A 20,776-nucleotide genomic window follows, 5' to 3' on the forward strand; every position below is an offset into this window, starting at 1 on the left:
TTCCCTAAAAAGGTGCATTTAATTAATTGGCCTAATAAAAAGAAACAAGAATATGTAAATATTTTTGGGGGCCCCAGGGCAGTTTTGTTTTCTGAGACTACTTCAGTTCATAATTCAGATTCTCTTTTCTCACTTATTTCCACAAACTTGAACTTGAAGGGTAACCCCAACATCAGGTAGTTTGAGCTTTTATTTTGAAGGCCGCTGTGACAGGCTCCCTCCTGTAGCTTCACACATGACAGAGTTTAGTGTTTGTGTGTGAGACAGCAGGGGAGGGGGCTTCCCACTCCTTCAGTCTGTAAGGTTATTTGAGTTGGGGTCAAGCAGAGGACAAGAGGAGGAGGTGTTGCCTCTGCACCAGACTGCAGTGCTGCCAAAACACTGACAGCTACAGAGCTGCGACGCAACATCTCTGAACTGTTTCAACACAACAAGTAACACCATCAGCTCTAAATAAAGAGTCTGTTGGCAGAGTTAAGAGGCTCCACTGCTGTGCTGTTTCATTTTACACATATCAGGGTTTTAAAGAAGAGAAACAGCTGAGTTATGCTAAGCTACGCTAACTGTTTCCTGACTGTAGCTTCATATTTACTCAGATACGACAGTGGTTTTAATTTTCTCATTTAAATCTCTGAAGGGAAGCGAAGAAGTGTTTTCAGATCTTAGAGTATTGAACCACTTCTTTATAGCGAACTGTTGTTAAGTTTTCAGTGTCTAAGATTTTTGAGGGATTTAGTGGCATCTAGTGGTGAAGACTGCAGATTGCAACCAGCTGAATCTTTTCTCGGTTAAAATTCTGTCAGTGTTTATTGTTCGGGAGGTTTTTACCTGGAGCTGAATTATTACAGAGGTCTCTTCCTCTCTGAAACAAACAGACTGGTGATTCAAACCAGTAAAAATACTGAATAAAGCAGCTGCACGTAAAAAATATCTGTATTTTCCTGACACTCTCGTCGCTAAGGGGATGCTAACTACAGTGAAAAACGTGAATGTCCCTATCTTGAGTCAGTGTTTGGTTTGTCCGTTCTGGGCTACTGTAGAAACACGGTGGTGCAACATGGCAATCTCCATTGAGGCGGACCCGCTCCCTATGTAGATATAAACGGCTCATTCTAAGGTTACGAAAACAAGTTTCTTCATTTTAGCTTTAGCTCTTTATACACTAAAGAAGACACTCATTTTATTTAATTTCACACACTGGACCTTTAAGTGTTTAAAAGAGCACACAGATGATAATTTGAGATCTACGGAGCCCCTTAAGTCCCAAAAATGTGATTTAAAAAAAAAAAAAAAAATCTTATGCACTATTATGTTTCACTGGAAAATAAACCGATTGATTGACAAGTTAATCATTATTATTATTTGCCAGAACAAGGCAATTAACTTGAGTGCACAACATACAAAAAAAACAAAAAACCATCACCTTACTTTAGGGCCTCCATAGAGATTAAAGGCCCGTTTCCACTGCAGGAACTTCGGGGTAATTTTACGGGGCCGGGGCCGTTGGTGCGTGTCTCCATCGCAGGAACCACCTCCAAAGGACAGAGTTCTGGAACTTTTACAGGGGCTAGCAAAGCAGTTTTGTGTTGCTATGTGTGGTATTTATTCAGTTTTGGGAAATCACGATGTCTAGAAAGCATCAGTGGCTGCCGCTGACAGGGACAGCTAACAGCAGCAGCAAAGCTAACATCAGGACGTCATCTGCCTCCCGTTGTCGGATACGACATGAAACTACTCCAGTTAGCTCAATCATATTGTAACTAAGAGATCTGCTGGAAAAAATATTTTTTTCACGGGCCACTTTGTGAGTTTAGTGAGTTATTACAGACACCACTAACGGCTAACAGCGTCCCTACACCACTACGTCACCCTGGTCAAAATGGTCGTGCTTTACATCACATCCAGAGCCCGGTAACTTTACAGAAACCTTCCTCCGACTCCGCTCTCTCAGTGGAGACACGGCGGTTGAGAGGGCCGAGTGAGAGGACGTTCCTGTAGTAGTTCCTGCCCCCCAAATGGTACCAGGAACTTCTTCAATGGAAACAGGCCTATAGTGTACAGAGGCTGGTTCGATGTTTTAAAAGCGTAAAAATACAATTTGAAAAAATAAAAAAAATCTGATTTGATTTGAATAATTGGCTTTTGTCATGTTTATCCATAGATCTAGTATTTTTTTAAAAGATGTTAATTCAGTAAAAAGCTCCATTAATCTGCTGATTGTTTAGAAAATGTCTATAAAATGTCAGAAATCGTAAAAATGTCCATCACAATATTCCTGGAGCGAAAGGTTGTATCTTGTCTTTGACCAATAATTTTAAACCCAAAGATACTTAATCTAAAATTATATAGAATTAAAAAAAAAATAGCAATAGCATCATTTCTCCTGGCTATTTAGGATCAGTAGGACCTAATAAGCATAAAAAACTAAACATTGTCAATGATAATTAATGCCCAACTGAGTCTCAGCTTGTTACTGTTGCTAACATTGGTCAAATGTGTTGCCATATCAAACTACAAACATAATTATTCAGAAATAAAAAAGTTTCAACCATAAAATGTGATCAGGCTTTGGACCGTGTCCATGTTTGTGTCAGGATCAGCTACAGACTGACTTGGCAGAGACGGCTGCCATCTTGTTTTTACATGGGTTAGTGTATTGTGCTCTCACTATCACTAGATGGCACAAAATAAGAGTCCATAAACAAGGACAACAGGTCTGAGTTAAGTAGAATGAAGCATAAGGCCAAGTAAACCCAAAATGTGACGTCCTCATACGAGGATTAATTTTTGTTTCAATCTCGTGATATATTAATAGACTAATCTCTCAGCTCTTGTCAAATATATTTAAATAAGCCTGTTCACAGGATCTTAATTCAACTACATAAAGTGTTACAGGATGAAAAACCCGAGGGGCAGTGACGACACATGTCAAAGTAAGAAAATGAAACAGCTTCAACATCTCAATGAAACAAAGATGAAAACACTCTTTTTGTTTTAATTTCAGCTTTAATAGATGCAGCCCACCTGGTGTGAAGGAAAGGCCACTTTTGGTAACGATTCAAAGAGAAACCACAAGATACCGACAAGAATAAACCTGCGTCAGTGAAGTGTTCGCCTGCAGAGAAGCTGCGAATAAAAGCAACATGTGATGAAACCCTCAGTTTCTCCTGCAGCTTTGTTTTTCTGTCACACTGTCAAAAGGCACTGGCGAGGTCCGAGCTTTCAGATCGAGCTCAAAGGCCAAAATTTAATTGAAGTTTGCACTAAAATATGGCTTCTATTGACTTCCATCTTGAGTAGACAGATTGGTGAATTTAAATGAGAGGATTTATCTTCATAAATTATCTGTTTATCATCCTTTCTTTGGCTCTAAAGACGACAACAGTTTTGGATTTTGCAGCTCAGATCTGAAAACACGCGACCTTCATTTTCCTCAAGTGTAATCGAGATTCTTCAGATGAACCCGTCATGTGAGATAAACCTGATCCGTTCTCCGTAGTCATCATTGGAAAGAAAACAAATCAATAAAATGGCAGAAGAGCTACACATAGATCTTTGGCATTTAACAGTTCCTGGATGTTCAAACTAGACACAGATCGCATGAAAGCAAAGAGCATAAGAGCCGAAAAAGGTCAGACGTCTAATTCAGCTGCTGTGGAGAAAACAAGGACCATTTAGCAGCAGTTCTGGAGCTTTCAATCAAATCAATGATCGCAACACGAGTTTGTTTGTTTTTAATTTCCAACATTAAGAATAAACATTGAACTGAAGCCTTTAAGACGATGTGGATGAAAAGTCCGTGAATGTGCTCAGACAAGACGGGAAAGTAAACTTCTTCAAGTTCTGACAAAGCCGATGAAGTTCATGTGAAATAATCAAAAGCTCCAGAACAGCTGCCGATAATTAACCCAGACAATTTCGTAGCTAAGACAATTTTTAAAACCACAAAAAAGTAAATGAATATTTTTGTATCAAGTCTAATTCAAAGTGTCATTTTACACCACATAATGCAGATATGTTAAATTGTTTAAATCTATCAACAGTCTGGGATGCATGAAAGTAGCTTTGTTGTTAAATACTTTCAATGGATGGAGCGCAACTTGAAAACAAGATCTCTAAATACGTCATATATCAACTCTTCATTTAGGAACACTACTGGCCCAGAAGCTTCTCATTATAGATGAACTCATCAACAAGCCTAGTTTATATCACCTGCAGATCTGACAGCGTTTGAAAAACATTATATTTTCACTCTAAAAATTAATTTCCAAACGCCGTCTGACCGTCTGTATTATCTACGGTAACACATGCTTTAATGTTGACCAGCCCAGTAGTGTGTGTGTACAGTAAGCACGTACGTATACAAAGAGACAAACAGGAACACATGCGAGATTCAACCAAACGTTTCACAGTCTACAGCTAATCATACGGAAGCTCGTTGAGACCAAAACAAAAAGAGCTTAAAATAACTTCTGTCACACTGTACTTCCATTTGCTTTTTTTAAAAAAAAAAGAAAAACATAATTACGAGTGGAGCTTTATGAGATCTTTCAAAATAAGAGTATACTGTATGACATGTTATAGTACAGAGTGTGATGGCGGGAGTTTAAACAAGAGAAAAAAAAAAAAAAATCAAAAACCCGTCTTCCCTGAATTCAAAGTTAAAGTGCCCGAAATTAATTGATACGACCAGTCTGCTAATAATGTGTTTTAACAGCTAAGGTTGTTTATCAGATACACAAACAACAACAACAACAACACGGCTTTAAGGTTGTTTAACTATTTCCACGCAGACTTTTGAATCATTTTAAATTATAACATATGGAAGCTAAAAAAGGCCAAAATAGAGATTTACAAGCAACTGAATACCTGAATGTATGTGAAGTTTTGCAAATTTTTGGTAGCCCAAATTTTAAAATTTTAAATTTTCAGGATCAATTTTGGCGTTTGAATTTCAAACTTGATTTTATGACTTTAATTTTTCTACAAAATGAGCAATTAAAGTTGGGCAACTTGAAAATAATGTTTTTAAATTGGTCTTTTACACTTCAGTTTTCTATCTGAATTTGTGAATTATTTGAAATATTCAGTGGTTTTATTTCAAGTTTTGATCATTTTTGAAAGCTGAAATTTTTTAATTTTAAATTTTCAGCTTGAATGTCGGTGTCTGTATTTCACCAGTTTGAGCTAACTTTATTTTTTGACCTGACTTTAATTTTTATATTTAAAAATCGACTAAATACGGTTGAGCAACTCCAGTGTAATTTTTTTTTAAATTGTTCTTTTGCACTTTAATTTTCTATCTGAAATTGTGAATCCTAAATTTAAGCTTGCAATGACTTACTGGGAATTTTCCAAGAGGGGAATTAAAACCAAATAAGCGAAAAAGGTGTTACATATTTAATTCAATGGTATTTTAATATCAAAATTAGGTATCCAGGGGTGCTCCAGTTATTTATTATTGCTCTTCCACAAAGTTTGGGTACTTCCGAGAGACTGATTTAACAAGTAATCGATCCAGAAGAGCCAAGATATCTTGACTTTTAGTCCGGAGAACCAAAAATGCTGGATCCTACAATTCCCATAATGCAACATACCTTCCATTAGACCCTCCCTGTCACCTAAATTCTCCCCTTGAAGTCCCAGAATACGTCATCAAACCATTTTATTTATGATTATTACTTGTCACACAGAGTAAATCCGAACTTAATTACAACGTTGATGGAGCGCAACTTTAAATGTCACAAGCTTTTGATTTACTGGTCCATCTACGTCCCAACCCTCACCTGTGGTCATGAGCTCTGGGTAGTGACTAAAAGAATGAGATTGCAAAAAAAACAAAAAAAAAATGGATGGATGAAATAAGATATTCAGTTGCTTGTAAGATTCAAATCCATCTGACCTTTTTATAAGTCTCGCTTCCACAGCATTAACCCAGTGTTTGATAGTAGATAAACGAGGGTTGAAACCCCTTTAAATAAACTCTAAACTATATATGTTTCCCTCCGGTGGGGAGAGGCCTCTAATATATATTTTGCTCCAGGCAACACCACAAAAATATCTTTGGTTATAACACAAAAAATAAAGAAAGTAAATCTGTAAGATAGATTGACACAGGAAGATGAGAATAGCTGAGAATAGTATCTATCCACTGGGTGGCGGTATTGTACAACAGTCATTCAGTACCTGCAGCTCAAACAAAGAAGCTTCAACATCCTTTTCATTAATGACTTGTGGTTAATTCTAATAATCTGACGTGTAGTTTTGTTTGTCCACATGATTGTCTTTGTTTTATTTGACTTGCTTGTCTGTTGTTTCCTCAAATATCTGAACAGGTGCTGATTCAAAAAGCAAAAAAAACATTTGCCGTTTCTCTACAAAACTATATCAAAAACAAGCCTCTTTGGTCTCTATGCCATAAATGATAAGTTGCATATGCTAAATATGCCTTTGCATATATAATCAAGGCAGCTATTTACTTGCGAAACCTTTCATGAACCTTGACTGCACAAAAACGCCTCAATTTTTTGCACCTTCTTTTCACTTGCTGATGCTTCCGTCATTAATTTCATATTCCCATGCTCACTTTATACCATCATGCTATCGTTGTTTCCTTCTTTAGTAATTCTTCCCATTTATCCACCACAAAACAAAGCTGAATCCCGGCTGACAGGGAGGTCAAGGCTGCAGGTTTCAACTTGAGATAAGAGCAGAAAAACACAGACTGCAGACAGACGGACAGGAGAACAGCACAATGCAGCCATGTCTCCCTCCCCTGCTCTCTGCAGCTATCAGCACTCACAGACCTCCCTCTCTCTCAGCTGTGGATCAGAGGAGCTTTCATTAACACATGAAACAAACTCGCACCTAATCACAGTGACTTGTTTGAGAAAAACTTTCCATCCTCGTCCCTCAGGGATTTGGTCACGCTGCTTTCGTGACACTCTTTCCCCGTGTCTTCCTGTATTTTTTTCTTTCTTCCTCCATCTAATGTTTCTCGTCTACTTCCTCTAAACTGTTCAGTCGACTTCCAGAAATCAGTCATTCCTGCCCTCCTCTGACCGCACGGGGTCAAAGGTCTATCCAAATTACATCAGTGTGTTCAGGTCAGGTCAGACTTTGAATCCACCCGTTCACATGCCAAAACAAACTTAACAACCAACACTGAAATCCTTCCTGTGCTCACAAACGTCTATTTGACTCTTCCATCACGTGTCAGCAGAGCTCATGTCTGTTTTCAGTCACATTAAAGCTGAAATTCATCTCCTTTTATTCCTCCAAACATTCGTCTACATCACTCAGTTTCAGGGCAACATTGTATGGAGTCTGAAGTGTGCCAAAAATAATAATAATAATGATGATAATGATAATAATAAAATATTTTAAAAAGCTATTATTGTTTAATAACATTTGCAAGAAATGTACAATGTAAATAAAAACTTTTTTTTTTTTACCTGATTTTAAATTTTATTTCTATCTTACACATAAAGGAGATAAAAGCTATGAAATAAAAATAATGAAAATAGTAGTTAACATTTTGCTGCTTATTTGCTTTTTAAATATGTAATAGGAAAGGGCAGTTATGTATCCCGGGGAAAATATTAATGAAATGATTGTCAATGGGGAAAAAAAGAAGATTTGCCAATTAAATTTTTTTTTTTTTTTTTTTTTAATTTAATGTAATTGATAAATTAATTTTAAAAACAGTCGCTTAAATTGTTTGTTTTTTGTTGACAAATGAGCTTTCTAAATGATTTAAAATTTCAAATGTTTCAATAGTAGACAAATTATTTTAATTTTATCCAATTAAAAAAATTCACTGATTCATTTTAAAGATAAAAAAGGAAACATTTAATTATTTGATTAAAGTAAAAAAATTTGTTTTACTTGCTCCAAGCAAATGATGCAAATTAAATGAGAACTTAAATTTTTACATTTTGCCTAAATTTTTACATTCTCCTTAATTTATTATTTATTGTTTCTACCTTTACTTTCTATTTGTATCAAATTGATTCATCAACTTGATTTTTTTTTTTTAATTAATTAATTGCTAAATTATTTTTAAAAGTTGTTTAAATTGCATGTTTTTTGGTTGGTTGAGTTGGCTCGTTAAATTAAAATTATAAATGTAACAGAAGGAAAAGAATTATTCATGAGAAAAAAGGTGGACACATTAGTAAATGGAATATTAATTTTTTTTAAGTGGGATTTTGTCAACTTATACTTTTACATCTTTCCCTTGGTGACCTTGTCTCCTTAATTGATTGTTTATTTTTCTACCTTTATATTCTGTTAAACACAATAAATGTAAAGTAAAACAATATTAAAAAAAATATGATTAAACACACTAAACATTACATTTTTCTTTTGGCACACTTGAGACTCCGTACCTGCATGTTCCCTTTCTCACTTCAGACATATTTCTCAACTTATTCAAGCAAAATGCAAAATTGATGACGACGTCTTTACAGTACGTCCAGAGTATTCTAAGTCAGTGGTTCCCAACTGGTGGGTTGCACTCCAAAAGCGGGTTGTGGGTCCATTCTGAATGGATGCAAGTGACTCGCCAACGTGTCAAATTTGTAAATGACAGAGACTAACAGACAACTACTTAACAGAGACAGCAAACTCCTGCACAACATGGCCAAACGCGAGTATGATGCTGAACATGTTAAACTGTGTGGACCTTGAACTAATGACTCAGGAGAAATCTGGACCAGTTGGGAACCACTAATCTAAATGATCTGATATTCCCGTCTTGTCTATGTAGCTACAGCTGACACTCATGTTGTGTGTTTACCTCTAGTAGCAGTCTGGATAAACTATTCTCCGTGTCTGTGTCAACAACCAGATCGGTGCTCCGCCTCTGTACAATAAACTAAAATAAGACTTTTGTCATTTCAAGAAAACAAAATAAAACAATAAAAAGCTTCACCCATATAAATTAAGAAAAAAAATATGTACAGACCTTTAAAACAAACAAAAATTAAATAAAACTCTATATGGCCTTGAGTCTTTCACAAGTTTAAAAGGAGAAAAGAGGGAAAAATCAGATAAATTATGTGACAGCAGGACAGAGAGAAGAGTAAGAAGAGAGGGATGGATGAAGAGAGGGAGAGAAGATGAATGAATATGGCACGATGAAGTGAATCTTTGGTGTGAGCAGGCAGCAGTTTGAAGTCTTTAATCCGGAATGAATCAAACTCCAGCATCCGGATTTTGTCCGTTCATCCTTCGCTTGCTGTCTCTCCGTTTATATCCTCCCTCCTTCTGTCTGTTTCATCCCTTCTTCCAGGCGCTGGGTCCTCTCTCCTCACTCTGCGTTCACAAATTTACACTAGTTTTCTTCTCTGCGGGGAAGAAAAAAAAATCCCTCCTCCGTGCCTCTAGGGGGCAGTAGTCCTGTTCACTGGGGGTTAATCCTCTAAGAGGGCCCTCTGACCTCCCTCAGCGCCTCCTGCAGTCTCTGGCGGTAGGCCTCGTAGCGGCGAATCACCGCCTCCTTCTGCTCATCCTCTTCCTTGTCGAGGATCCGCAGGAAGTTGCGCAGCTCGGGGATGGAGAACGCATCCCACTGAGGAGAGGAGCAAACACACAAACTTTATTTAAACAGCAAATTTTAATACTGAAATTGATATTTACGATGCTCATGGTAATTCTGACTGACCGTCTCATGATGCAACGACACAATAACAAGGTAATACTTCAAATTGTGACCCACTGTGTAAAAATTATAACACGTCAAGGTACAGTTTTGACTTCTTGTTTCATTAGTTTTCATCTAACACAGTTTATCTTCCATCTTATCTCACTTCACATCACGAGTGTTTCTACTTCATCCTGACCTTTCATCTGTTTATCTGCAGACGGGCTTCAATAAAAAGGAGTAGAGAAGGAGTAAAAGGAGGAATGAAGAATGTGGGAAAGAGGAGGAGGAACGAGAGACTTTAGGTAATGGAAAGAAAAGAAGAGAGGGATGAGGAGGAGGAGGAGGAGGAGAAGGACGCAGGATGTAGCAAGCGCAGACGAGGAGGAGACGAAAGAGCGATTAACAGGAACAAACATTTAGCTGGAAATCATTTGAGAAGATGGAGAGGTGGAAGTAGGTGGAGGATGGAGGTGTGGTGTTACCATGACTTCTCCAGTCTGTTGTTCCCTCAGTACGAAGCTGAGTGTGTCGGTGTCGGGTCCTGCCACCAGACGAAGGAACAGCGGCTGCTCGCCATCCGCCAGCTTACACACATACACTGCAAAACACACACACACACACACACACACACACACACACACACACACGGATTAATTTAGGCAGTAAAGTATGTGCGGTCCTTCAAGCCACATGGATGCAGGCACCACTGCGGTCGCTGCAGTTGCATTTTGCAGCGTGTGTGCATTTAAACAGGCATGGCAGAGGATGAAAGGATGGGCGCGGCACATTAACGACCACAGTAATTTACAAAAACAGAGAGGGAGATCCTTGTTGTTAGACTGAACTGATGTTGCAGCAAACAGACAGACAGCACTGGACTTTGAGGGCTGATGCAGTCATAATATCGGCCAATATTCTTTTCTTGGATCATCATTTTTGGTGAGCAGCTTTTAAATTTGTTACTGAAAGAGTTGTGATAAAGATTACAGAGGCGGATCAAGAGAGAGACCCGACCAAGATTCTCATCTAACATGTTTTCAGAAACATATTTAAGCTTCCTGTTTAACTGTAATTCAAGATCTTTTGTTACCAGCCAGCCGGCATATTGTTTCCTGTGTCAAAACGGCCAAACTCGTGTTAGGTCACCCACCAGTGGGAGCGTTTACTGGTCTGGTGTGGCCGTGTGGGGCTGTGTATTCTGGTAGTTGTAGGTTTTCTACCTCTTGATTAAAAAAGTGAATGCCACAGTCCATTTCCTCTGTTTCCTCTGGTCATGTAGCACCAATTTCAAAAGTATTTGCTTCTGTCTACAGCCCAGTATTTGAAAAGACCATTCCTCCAGCAATTAAACACTTCTTTAAAGATGATAATATGGAAAAAAAAAAAGTCATTGAGCAAATATATTCAACCTGAATTAAGAATATTTGATAAATAAACACAGAAATGCAGCCTACCAAGCTAATTTAGATGTTGATATAAAGTAGTTTTGAATAAATAAATAAACAAAAGCGAGACACAGAGAGGGAGCAGAGCAGGACAAACTAAAATTTAGAGGGACAGTTTGACATTGTGGGGAAAAACACGATTATATTACATAAATAATCTGCCTTTTTTTTTTTTTTTTTTTTTAGAGAAAGTACGATTGGCACTCTGATATCCATCTTTTAAATATGAAGCTACAGCCAGCTGGTTAGCTTAGCTTAGCATAAAGACTGGAAACAGAGGGAAACATCTAGCCTAGCGCTGAACGATAGTCTGGCACACAGCATTTTAGCACTGCTTTAAGTTTTTGTGTCGTATCTAACTTATCTAACATATTTTAAGAGATCGATACCACACTGTTAAATATTAAGCTACAGCCGGCAGCTGGTTAGTTTAGCTTAGCATAAACCTTGGAAACGGGGGGAAACAGCTATCCTAGCTTTAAACAATAGTCGCAAAACTACAAGTTGTTGTTTGGACACTTCGGTTTTTCTACAGATTAAACAAACGGGATATATTGTGTTCATTAGCAAGCTTTAAAGGTGCTTTCATGTTTGGACAGAGCCAGCTAGCCGTTTCCCCTTTTCCAGTCTTTATGCTAAGTTAAGCTAAGTTAAGCTAAGCTAAGCTAAGCTAAGTTAAGCTAAGCTAAGCTAAACGGATGCTGGCTGTAGCTTCATATTTACCAGACAAATATTAAAGAGAATCGTCTCATCTAACTCTAAGCAGCAAAAGAAATGTATTTAAAGATAAGAAGATCTATACAACACTGTTAAACATGAAGCTACAGCCAGCATCCGTTTAGCTTAGCTTAGCATAAACACTGGAAACAGAGGGAAACATCGAGCCTAGCGTTGAACGATAGTCTGGCACATAGCATTTTTGCACTGCTTTAAATTTTTGTGTCTTATCTAACTCATCTAACATATTTTAAGATACAAATATTGATACCACACTGTTAAATATTAAGCTACAGCCGACAGCTGGTTAGTTTAGCTTAGCATAAACACTGGAAACAGAGGGAAACAGCTAGCCTGGCTCTCTTTCAAGGTGAAAAAAATCTGCCTTTTATGCACCTTTAAAGCTCAGTAATTGACATGTCACGCTCCAGGATGTCCATGCACCTGACCCAGGAAATAGTCCAGTATGTAACTCACCTTTTTGTATGAATTAAACTACTCATTTAGGAGACCAAAGCCACAGTTGCAGGTAACAGTTATCTCAAACCAGTCTTAGAACAAACAGAGAGTTTATCTTCCTTCAGGCAGACGTCCGACCTCAACTGGAGTCAGTCAGTTTTATCCTTGAAGGTCACAGACATTTCTACGTTTCTACCACCACACTTTTAATGACTTGAATGAAAGCTATTGTCTGGAAGTTTATATATGACCTTCTGTACATATGAAGTCCACATCTGCTGTCAGCCTGTTTGTCTAGACACTGTCTTTTATTAGCTGCCTGAGTTTGACTGTAGGTCTCAGTAATGAGGTAAAGAAAGCTTATATGACAGCAGTGACACGAACCCTTCCATGGGGGGAAAACACACAAAATCCCCATAAAAGTTTGGGGAAAATATTTTTTACAGACTTCAAACAACACGTAAAAACAAGACAGACAAATTTAATAAAATCACAAGGCCGTGTTTTATAGTATAAACCCCATAAACGCCGTCTTTCTCCTTTCTTGGAGACGCTAAAGATAATATCTGAAACTCAGCTCCCCTGCAACAGCTGCTGGTTCATAAAGTGTGTGTGTGTATTTATATATACATGTGTGAGTATTCCTGGGGAGCTGTTGATAGTGGGAAGAGCCCAACAAGAGGGCGAGGCATTCAGAAATACACACACACACACACACACACACACACACACACACTCCAATACACACAGATCGTCGACACCATGTCAGTGCCAAAGCATCTGATACTGAGCTTGGCATGAGTGGCATGAAACACTGTCTCCAGCGCTGTCGCTTTCACTGTCTCACACACACACACACACACACACACACACACATACACACACTAGCACAGAGTCAGCAGGCTTCAGTCTTACCCTGCTCCTCCCTGCGGTAGCGTTTGTACAAGGCGTATTTGGCCGGGTTGTCAGCGACTGTGAACTTCGTCAGCAGGGCGACGATCACCTGAACACACACACACACACACACACACAAGAATAAAACACTCAAATATGAAAACACTAATGACGCTATTGTGTCAATAATGAGCTCATTGACAGTTAAACCCTGAATCTGGTTGAACAAGCTGCACAAATTTGTCTATCTTTTGTGATCTGATGGAGGCTGAGGGGTTATGTTACCGTTAACTTAAACAAATACTGATGTAAGTGCCTGGTCTGAAGTGGGCAGGCCTCGAAAACAGTCACGCTCCTCTTTATTTTTTAGTGTAAGACATTTAATAAACCATATTTAAAGGCAGGATTGTGAGTTACTTTTTGTAAAGACGCTCACCAGCTTAAGTGACAGTAAACACCAACCCCAGATTCACTCTCGTTCAGCATTTTGCCTCGCTAATGCTCGCTGTCAGAAAACAGAAACTTACTGAAGCTAATTGAGTTTTTAATAAAACTTCAACATCAGCGAGCTCCTGCTGAATCCTGACCTCAACCTGTTTGTCATCAGATCTTAATGAAGTTGTGATGACATGTGTGTGTGTGTGTGTGTGTGTGTGTGTGTGTGTGTGTGTGTGTGTGTGTGTTAGCCACCTGTCTGACTGTGTTATTGGAGCTGATGTGGAGGGTGTTGGTGACTCCTCTGGGCAGATAGAAAGCCTCCTGCACCAGGGCTCCTCCTGCTCCTCTCTGACCCCCCCGCACCGTCACCGGCCTCCTCAGATCCATCTGGACCTTGATGAAACCAGTATACACACCAGTAGGACCCTATGGGAGAGAGTACAGAGAGAGAGAGAAAGTTAGAGTACTATATCATAATGTGTTTACCACTTGTTGTCTATTTAATTTCTTTTTAAACATTAAAAACAAACACTATACTTACAATGTACATCATATACAAGAGAATACCATACTCATCAGACCAATAAAAAACAAACTGAGAGATTTATGTATAATTTTGACATTGAAAATGCACATTTCTGTTGACTTATTTCTGTTAGTGATTTGTTATTCTGTTTATGTTTTTAATATGTTGTGTTTAATGCTTTTACAGCCACGTCTACTGACCATTAATATTTGAACTGGCAATGCACGATATGTATCTCGGTATTTTCTACAAAATGTTGCAAGTCAGAGTCACATTTGAGATGTCACATACTCTTTTATAAAAACAGACTGATCAAAATAAAATGCAAAGACAGGACTTTTATTCTCTCCTTGAAAATATACAGCTGCACAACAGTTACACCTCCAAAACACTAGTGGGCGGCGGGGTTTCTGTGAAGTGCTGTAAAGTTTAGTTGATTTAAAACACACATTAACCACACATTAAACATGACTTACTAGAAACCACTTCAAACACAAGTACACAAATCAGCTTCGCTATAACTCGCAGCATTCACAGACAAACACTTGTCTTTATCTGGACACATTTTCCCCACAAATACAACATGCTAACATTATTAGCACACGCCTATGGCATTTTACATTGTATAAATTAGCCTAGCAGCTAGCAGACTTTTCCTCTACTCATATGAAGCCAGGCACAACAGCAACATGTGACTAAGGTAACTTTACAAAATTCGACTCCATTACAACTCATAAGGTTCACTGACAAAACAACTGTCTTATACTAAACACGTTTTCCAAACAAATACAACATGCTAACGTTATTAGCACAAGCCTATGGCATTTTACACTGTATAAATTAGCCTAGCAAATATCGAAGATTACTAATTGACTTGATTAATTCATTATAAAAGTAGTTGTAAGTAAAATGCATTAAAATCAGAGTTGCATGTGAAAACAATCATTGTAAAATCAGGCAAGCTGAAGTGAACTACAGACACAGAATCATTCACAGCATACAACGAGATCACCGGGTGTATTGTACACACAGCATGTGCTATATGATCTTTCCAGAGGAGACCAGTTCACCCAATAAGCCCCGTGTGTCCTGCAGCACAGATGGCCCCAGACGGAGGAAGAGCATCTTAATCTCATTACTCCATACGGGGCTTGGAGGACTGTGCGTGCAAATGTATGTGTCTGTGTGGCGGTCATAATCCAAAGAACGAGAACAGTATGAACAGAAGTATAAAAAAAGAAAAGAAAAGAAAAGAAAACGAGCTGAAACTAGACAGGGAGACAAAGAGAAACTTCATCACAGATGAAGTGATAAGAAAGAACAACAGACAGAGTTAGAAAGAAGGGTGTGGGTAAAGATTAACAGTGTGATACTATCAGCTCCAACAGGTGTTGACCAGCAGGTTTCAGACTTAGGACTGTACAGTTACCTAACTTCCTGCTGACTAGAATCATTTATGTTCACTACACCTGGGCTCATTTAGCACGAGTCGGCTTTTTTCTACTGATTCGGCACGTTATATCAGCGCTGGAGACAGTAGTGCCCTTCGATGAATGAAATTTCTCTGATTGGCAGTTCAGCTCGGCGCACGAGAGGAGAAACGGAAGTGAGGAAAGTAAACAAAAAGCTAAGTCATGAAGGAGTGAGAACAAAACGAACTTGTTACATGAAGTCAGATTATTTTTCTTTAGCCACGAGCTCTTTCGTAGAAGCCTTTTATGATGGCTTGTGTTATTGTTCACTGGCGCATGGTAAATATGCTCTGTTCTTTCAACACTGGATCGAGTTGTTAATGTGCTAACAGGCTAACTAGCATCAAGACAATCTTCTGGTTTCTAGTTTTGAATGATGAATACAGACTACCCCCGTCTGCTGGTGTGGAGAGTTATTTCCTTTCACACAGGCGAGGATCATGTATGCTTGTTGGCCATCTGCTGTAGTCGTTGCAGTGTGTTCATGTGCAACTTTTTAGTCAAGATAAAGGCAAAGTGAGGCCATGCAGCGGGGGCTTTCGTCGCCACTAGTTCTCTGAAGTTGGTTTGGTGTGTCTGGGCCTTTAGTAGTATAGAAGTTGCAGTAGAACCAGTTTAGAAAATGCTGAAAACTACAAAACACTCCACAGCTGATGCGAATATTGTATATTGGCCTCAAGAAAGGCCTTTAGTTACCTGCTGTACCTAAATTAAGAAAAATACATCATTTTCACAGTGCACTATTGATTTTGAGATACCTAAACATTCCTAACTGGTCGATATCCCACAATACAAAACTGAGCTTTGCCTAAAACCCTTCATTTTTACTGGATATAACAAAGAGTTATAGTGTGTCATGGTGGTGAATACAACTTCAGAGAGCTTTCACGCTGCCAAGGGAAACAGTGTGGGGGAGAACAATAGCAGGAATAACATCACATCACTCTGATGTGACTGCTGAGGAATGCTGCGAGCTGGAGGAAGGGCATCAGCACACCTTTAACTGTTGAGATTAAAACCCTCACAGCTGTTATTTATATTAACATATTCTGTTACTTTAGTAGAGGAAGAATAGTTTGTTAATTAAGGCATATTGATTCACGAACATACACACAAGATTACAGAAAAGACTGAAGACATAAAGTTTATTCGTGACTTTGGAAAAAATGGTTAACACACAGCTGTTCTGTAGGTTTTGATGGTATCACAGGATCTTCCGCAGCAGATGGAGTTTGCAGATTTCCAGGTTTCTAAACATTCTGAGAACTTCTTATTCAAAATGGCAACCTCAAAGCTTTCGGTCCTGGTCTATTTGGCAGCACATGTAGTTACTGGTGGTGCTAAATGTGGTTTAATCTCATCATTCTGTGAGCAACCTGGGACCTGATTTTATACTTCACATGGCATGAGTTTAGACAACACCATTTATAATGATATAGGGTCAAGTTGCATTACATGACGTATAACAGGGTGCATCTCCCCTCTCTCACACTCTCCGCACAGCTCCGCCCAACTCATTCACTCACAAGTTCTCCAGCAACACAGGCGTAGCCTGACGTGCACCTCGCTAGATATGTAACTACATGTCACAGTGACGCAGACCTCCTGTCTATTTCTGTAAGCTGAAACCATTTCCCTCAGTGGAAACAAAGCTCTTTTTTTAACTTTAATTTCACAGATAAGAAACAATAAATTGTGAAGACAATAAAGCCTCCACAAAAATAGCATTTTAAGTCTTGTGTGTGATTTATCCTGGCTTCATATGAGCAGAGGAAATCTCTGCATGCCGATAAGCTAATTCATACAATGTAAAATGTCATAGGCTTGTGCTAATAACGTTAGCATGTTGTATTTGTTTGTAACACGTGTTTAGTATAAGACAGTTGTTTTGTCAGTGAACCTTGTGAGTTGTAATGGAGCCGAATTTTGTAACCTTTGTTAAATGTTGCTAATAATGTTAGCATGTTGTATTTGTGGGGAAAATGTGTCCAGATAAAGACAAGTGTTTGTCTGTGTATGCTGCGAGTTATAGTGAAACTGATTTGTGTACTTGTGTTTGAAATTGTCTCTATTAAGCCATGTTTAATGTGTGTTTAATGTGTGTGTTTTGAATCAACTAAACTTTACAGCACTTCACAGAAACCCTGCCGCCTACTAGTGTTTTGGAGGTGTAACTGTTGTGCAGCTGCATATTTTCATATAGGGAAAAAAATCCTTGTCTTTGCATATTATTTTGACCGCAGTCCGTTTTTTAAAAACTGCTTGTGACTCAAATGTGGCTTTGACTTGCACCTGAAAACATGCAGCCCATTTCGTAGAAAATACTGAGATATATATCGTGTATCGCCAGTCAGCCTCTAAATACAGAGATATGAAATTTTGTCCATATCGCCTTAGTGTGCAGCCAATAACTGAGCTTTGAATGACCTTAATGACCATCTGACTTTCTCATGCAAGTCACAATCTTGAGTTTAAAAGTGATGGCAGAATATCTACAGGATGCAGTGCAGATAAAAGACAGTATTTTTTCTGTTTAAAGGAGAAACAAGCTCCAAGCCAAACACAAGAAACTCACTGACTCAGCCAGTGTATCAGTGTGTGTTTGTGTTTGTGTGTGCGCTCCACTCACAAGAGTCATTTTAAGGTGGTCATTGGTCAGCGTGTTGTACTGCTCGATCTTCTGCCTGATTTCCTCCCGGGTGAGCTCTGTCCGCAGCTCTCTCTCCTTCTCCACATCCTGACAGGGACAGAGGGAGAATAAAAGGAAACATGACACAGTAAGTCACACGTCAACTAAGATTGTTAAAACAATACAGTCTCTGTTTGGACAACAGCAGCAGGACACGTGGACGAGTTCCTTATCCGAAAGTTTTGTTTTCTACAGATCGTACAGTTCAAGTTTCTTGCTTATCATCTGCACAACAATCCCACAGTTGGAGCTCAAACAGTGTTGTTATAGATATGTATAAGAAAATGTATGGAAGAGGAACCAAGTCTTTTCCAATGTCCTTTTTGAGAATTTGAAGGATCAGCGTAGTTTCCCGTAAGTCCTATATCGTAGGCAACTGGACTTGTTTGAGTTTCGTAAAGATGGCTCTCATCCAAGAGGTATCTTCATCTAAGAGTTGAAACGTCTTCAAGAAACTCAGGCAAGTCCAGGCCTACGATATAGCACTTAAGATTACCATCGCCTGGATGACTGAGAATCGTCACCGACATAGTTTCCCCTGAATTTCACAGATCATAGCAGTCACCCGCACAATGTCACTAAACTCACTTCCTTTTTTCTGATTATGAGGATGTGCGACACAAATGTTTCATATTTACCAACCAAAATTACAACTAAAGATCATGCAAGGCAATTCCCTGATGTTCTGCATGACAGTGGGGGTAAACTGTTGTGGTGAAATACAAATTAAAGTCGTCATGAACAAACATGTTTCTACCACAAATCACACCTGAAGAATGGTTGTGTGGACAGCAACAGTGAGTTAGATTAAATATGCACAGTTAGTTGTCACATTAAATCACAAACAGTGCTGTATATTTTCTGTGGAACAAGTTGCATTTGATTTTTAATGATTATAAAAATAAAATGGCAGCTATTTCTTGCAATTTTTACTTGCAACTTCATTGTGAAAAGAAAACGTCTTAAAACAGTGCAACATGTATTGCAATTCTTTTTGAAAAGCTGCCCTCAAATCTGGCATTTTAAGCCGAAAAAATCCCAACAAACTTCTGCAACATCCTGGACTGACTCTGCATTTTTGCATTGCATAAATTGTGAATAAATAAACTAATGAAAGATAGAACTTTAAAGATAACTGAAATCTGATCTCGATCTAGTTGGGTCTCAATTTTTCATATGAAACCCTCTGGGTATGTGTTAAAACTTATTTCTCCACATTGTGATGGAGTTAAATGCATGGCATGGTTTCACAGTTAAAGGAGCTGCATGTTGGTAGGAAAACATGTGATCAGAGCTGGACTGTTAAAGAAGAGGAGCCTTAATTTTAAGATTAGGAGAGATGAGGGAAACATTTGAAAAAAGGCATTAAAACTAAATTTTGCTTTTAAAAGGACAAGTTGGTTGACAAGTGAACAAATAAACAGGACAAATAAGTGATGTCTGTAGAGAATCTCACATAAGAGGATTTGACTCTTCAGTACATCGTCAAGAAGCAGAACAGGAAAGCCTGAGAGCTTTTCCTCTTTCATACATATGTACTTTGTCACTGAACAGTGCTTTAGGGTAAAATAGAGCATTGCTGTATTTTTCATGTGAACCAGCCCTTATGGTGCAGCGTTAACTCGATTAAGGAAAAGCCGTTGAATTGAAATGGTTTGAAAACATTCTGTCAATTAATTCTCAAATTAAGGACATATGTTCATATAAAACAAGTTCGGCCCTGAACCATATGTAACATCCCATTTTTCCAGAAGCCAAAGATCTTTAGTTGCACAGCTGAGAGCTGGTGTTCTTCCTCTGGCCATTGAGATCAAACGGTTCAACAATATTCAGGAGGAAAACAGAATATGTGAGCTATGTGACTGGGTGAAGTGGAAAGTGAGTCCTGTTTTCTCTTGTATTGCACAAACTATGACTTAAGAGAGCGTATATTCCATGAAATGGCTTGTCTAAACCCTGACATTTGTTGGTGCTCAGATGACCAAAAGCTAGAACAGTTGTTTAGTTTTGACGCATCAAAGTTCGCCAATTTTAATCAGGCAAAACTGTGTTCAGTTAGTATTTATTTTGATGTCTGTCTTTCACTTTTACATGATAAATACCTTTGTGAGTGATCCACGAACTCCATCTTCCAAATTGATGATCTGATTGTACGTGATACTTTTGTTGCCTTGTTTCATTTTCTTTCCTTTTAGTGCCGTCTGAATTCATATTTGCTGGACTTTATGGTGTCTCGTAAGACCATGCAGGCTGGACATAACTGATTGCATGACAAAGTAATAAAAATTCAATCATTCATATATGAAAATAAAAGGAGGGAGAGAGGGAGGACAACGTAATAAGAGCACTGAAAATGAAACACAACATCCTGGCATCATCTATTTCGGAAAGTATACGTTCTATCAACACACTGCAGCGAGACTATTAGCACCCAGTATATCATCTCCTTTCCTGCTTCACCATCTCAGGCTCGGACTCAAAGAGTAA

General features: G+C 38.5%; 1 protein-coding gene across 2 annotated transcripts in view; it reads right to left on the bottom strand.

The window, feature by feature from the left end:
* Positions 1–7,591: 7,591 nt before the first annotated feature.
* Positions 7,592–20,776, bottom strand: part of rassf3 (Ras association domain family member 3) — a 111,033-nt gene continuing 97,848 nt past the window's right edge. For both annotated transcript variants that reach the window (XM_049567283.1, XM_049567284.1), the window contains 5 exons: positions 18,230–18,337; positions 13,855–14,028; positions 13,186–13,273; positions 10,132–10,247; positions 7,592–9,574 (listed from right to left, as the gene is read on the bottom strand). In XM_049567283.1, the coding sequence (XP_049423240.1) occupies positions 9,425–9,574; positions 10,132–10,247; positions 13,186–13,273; positions 13,855–14,028; positions 18,230–18,337 (636 nt within the window). In that variant the 3' untranslated portion in view covers positions 7,592–9,424. The remainder of the gene's footprint in view (positions 9,575–10,131; positions 10,248–13,185; positions 13,274–13,854; positions 14,029–18,229; positions 18,338–20,776) is intronic.

The sequence above is a fragment of the Epinephelus fuscoguttatus genome, linkage group LG22 (genome assembly GCF_011397635.1).
Source record: "Epinephelus fuscoguttatus linkage group LG22, E.fuscoguttatus.final_Chr_v1".
NCBI lineage: Eukaryota > Metazoa > Chordata > Actinopteri > Perciformes > Serranidae > Epinephelus > Epinephelus fuscoguttatus.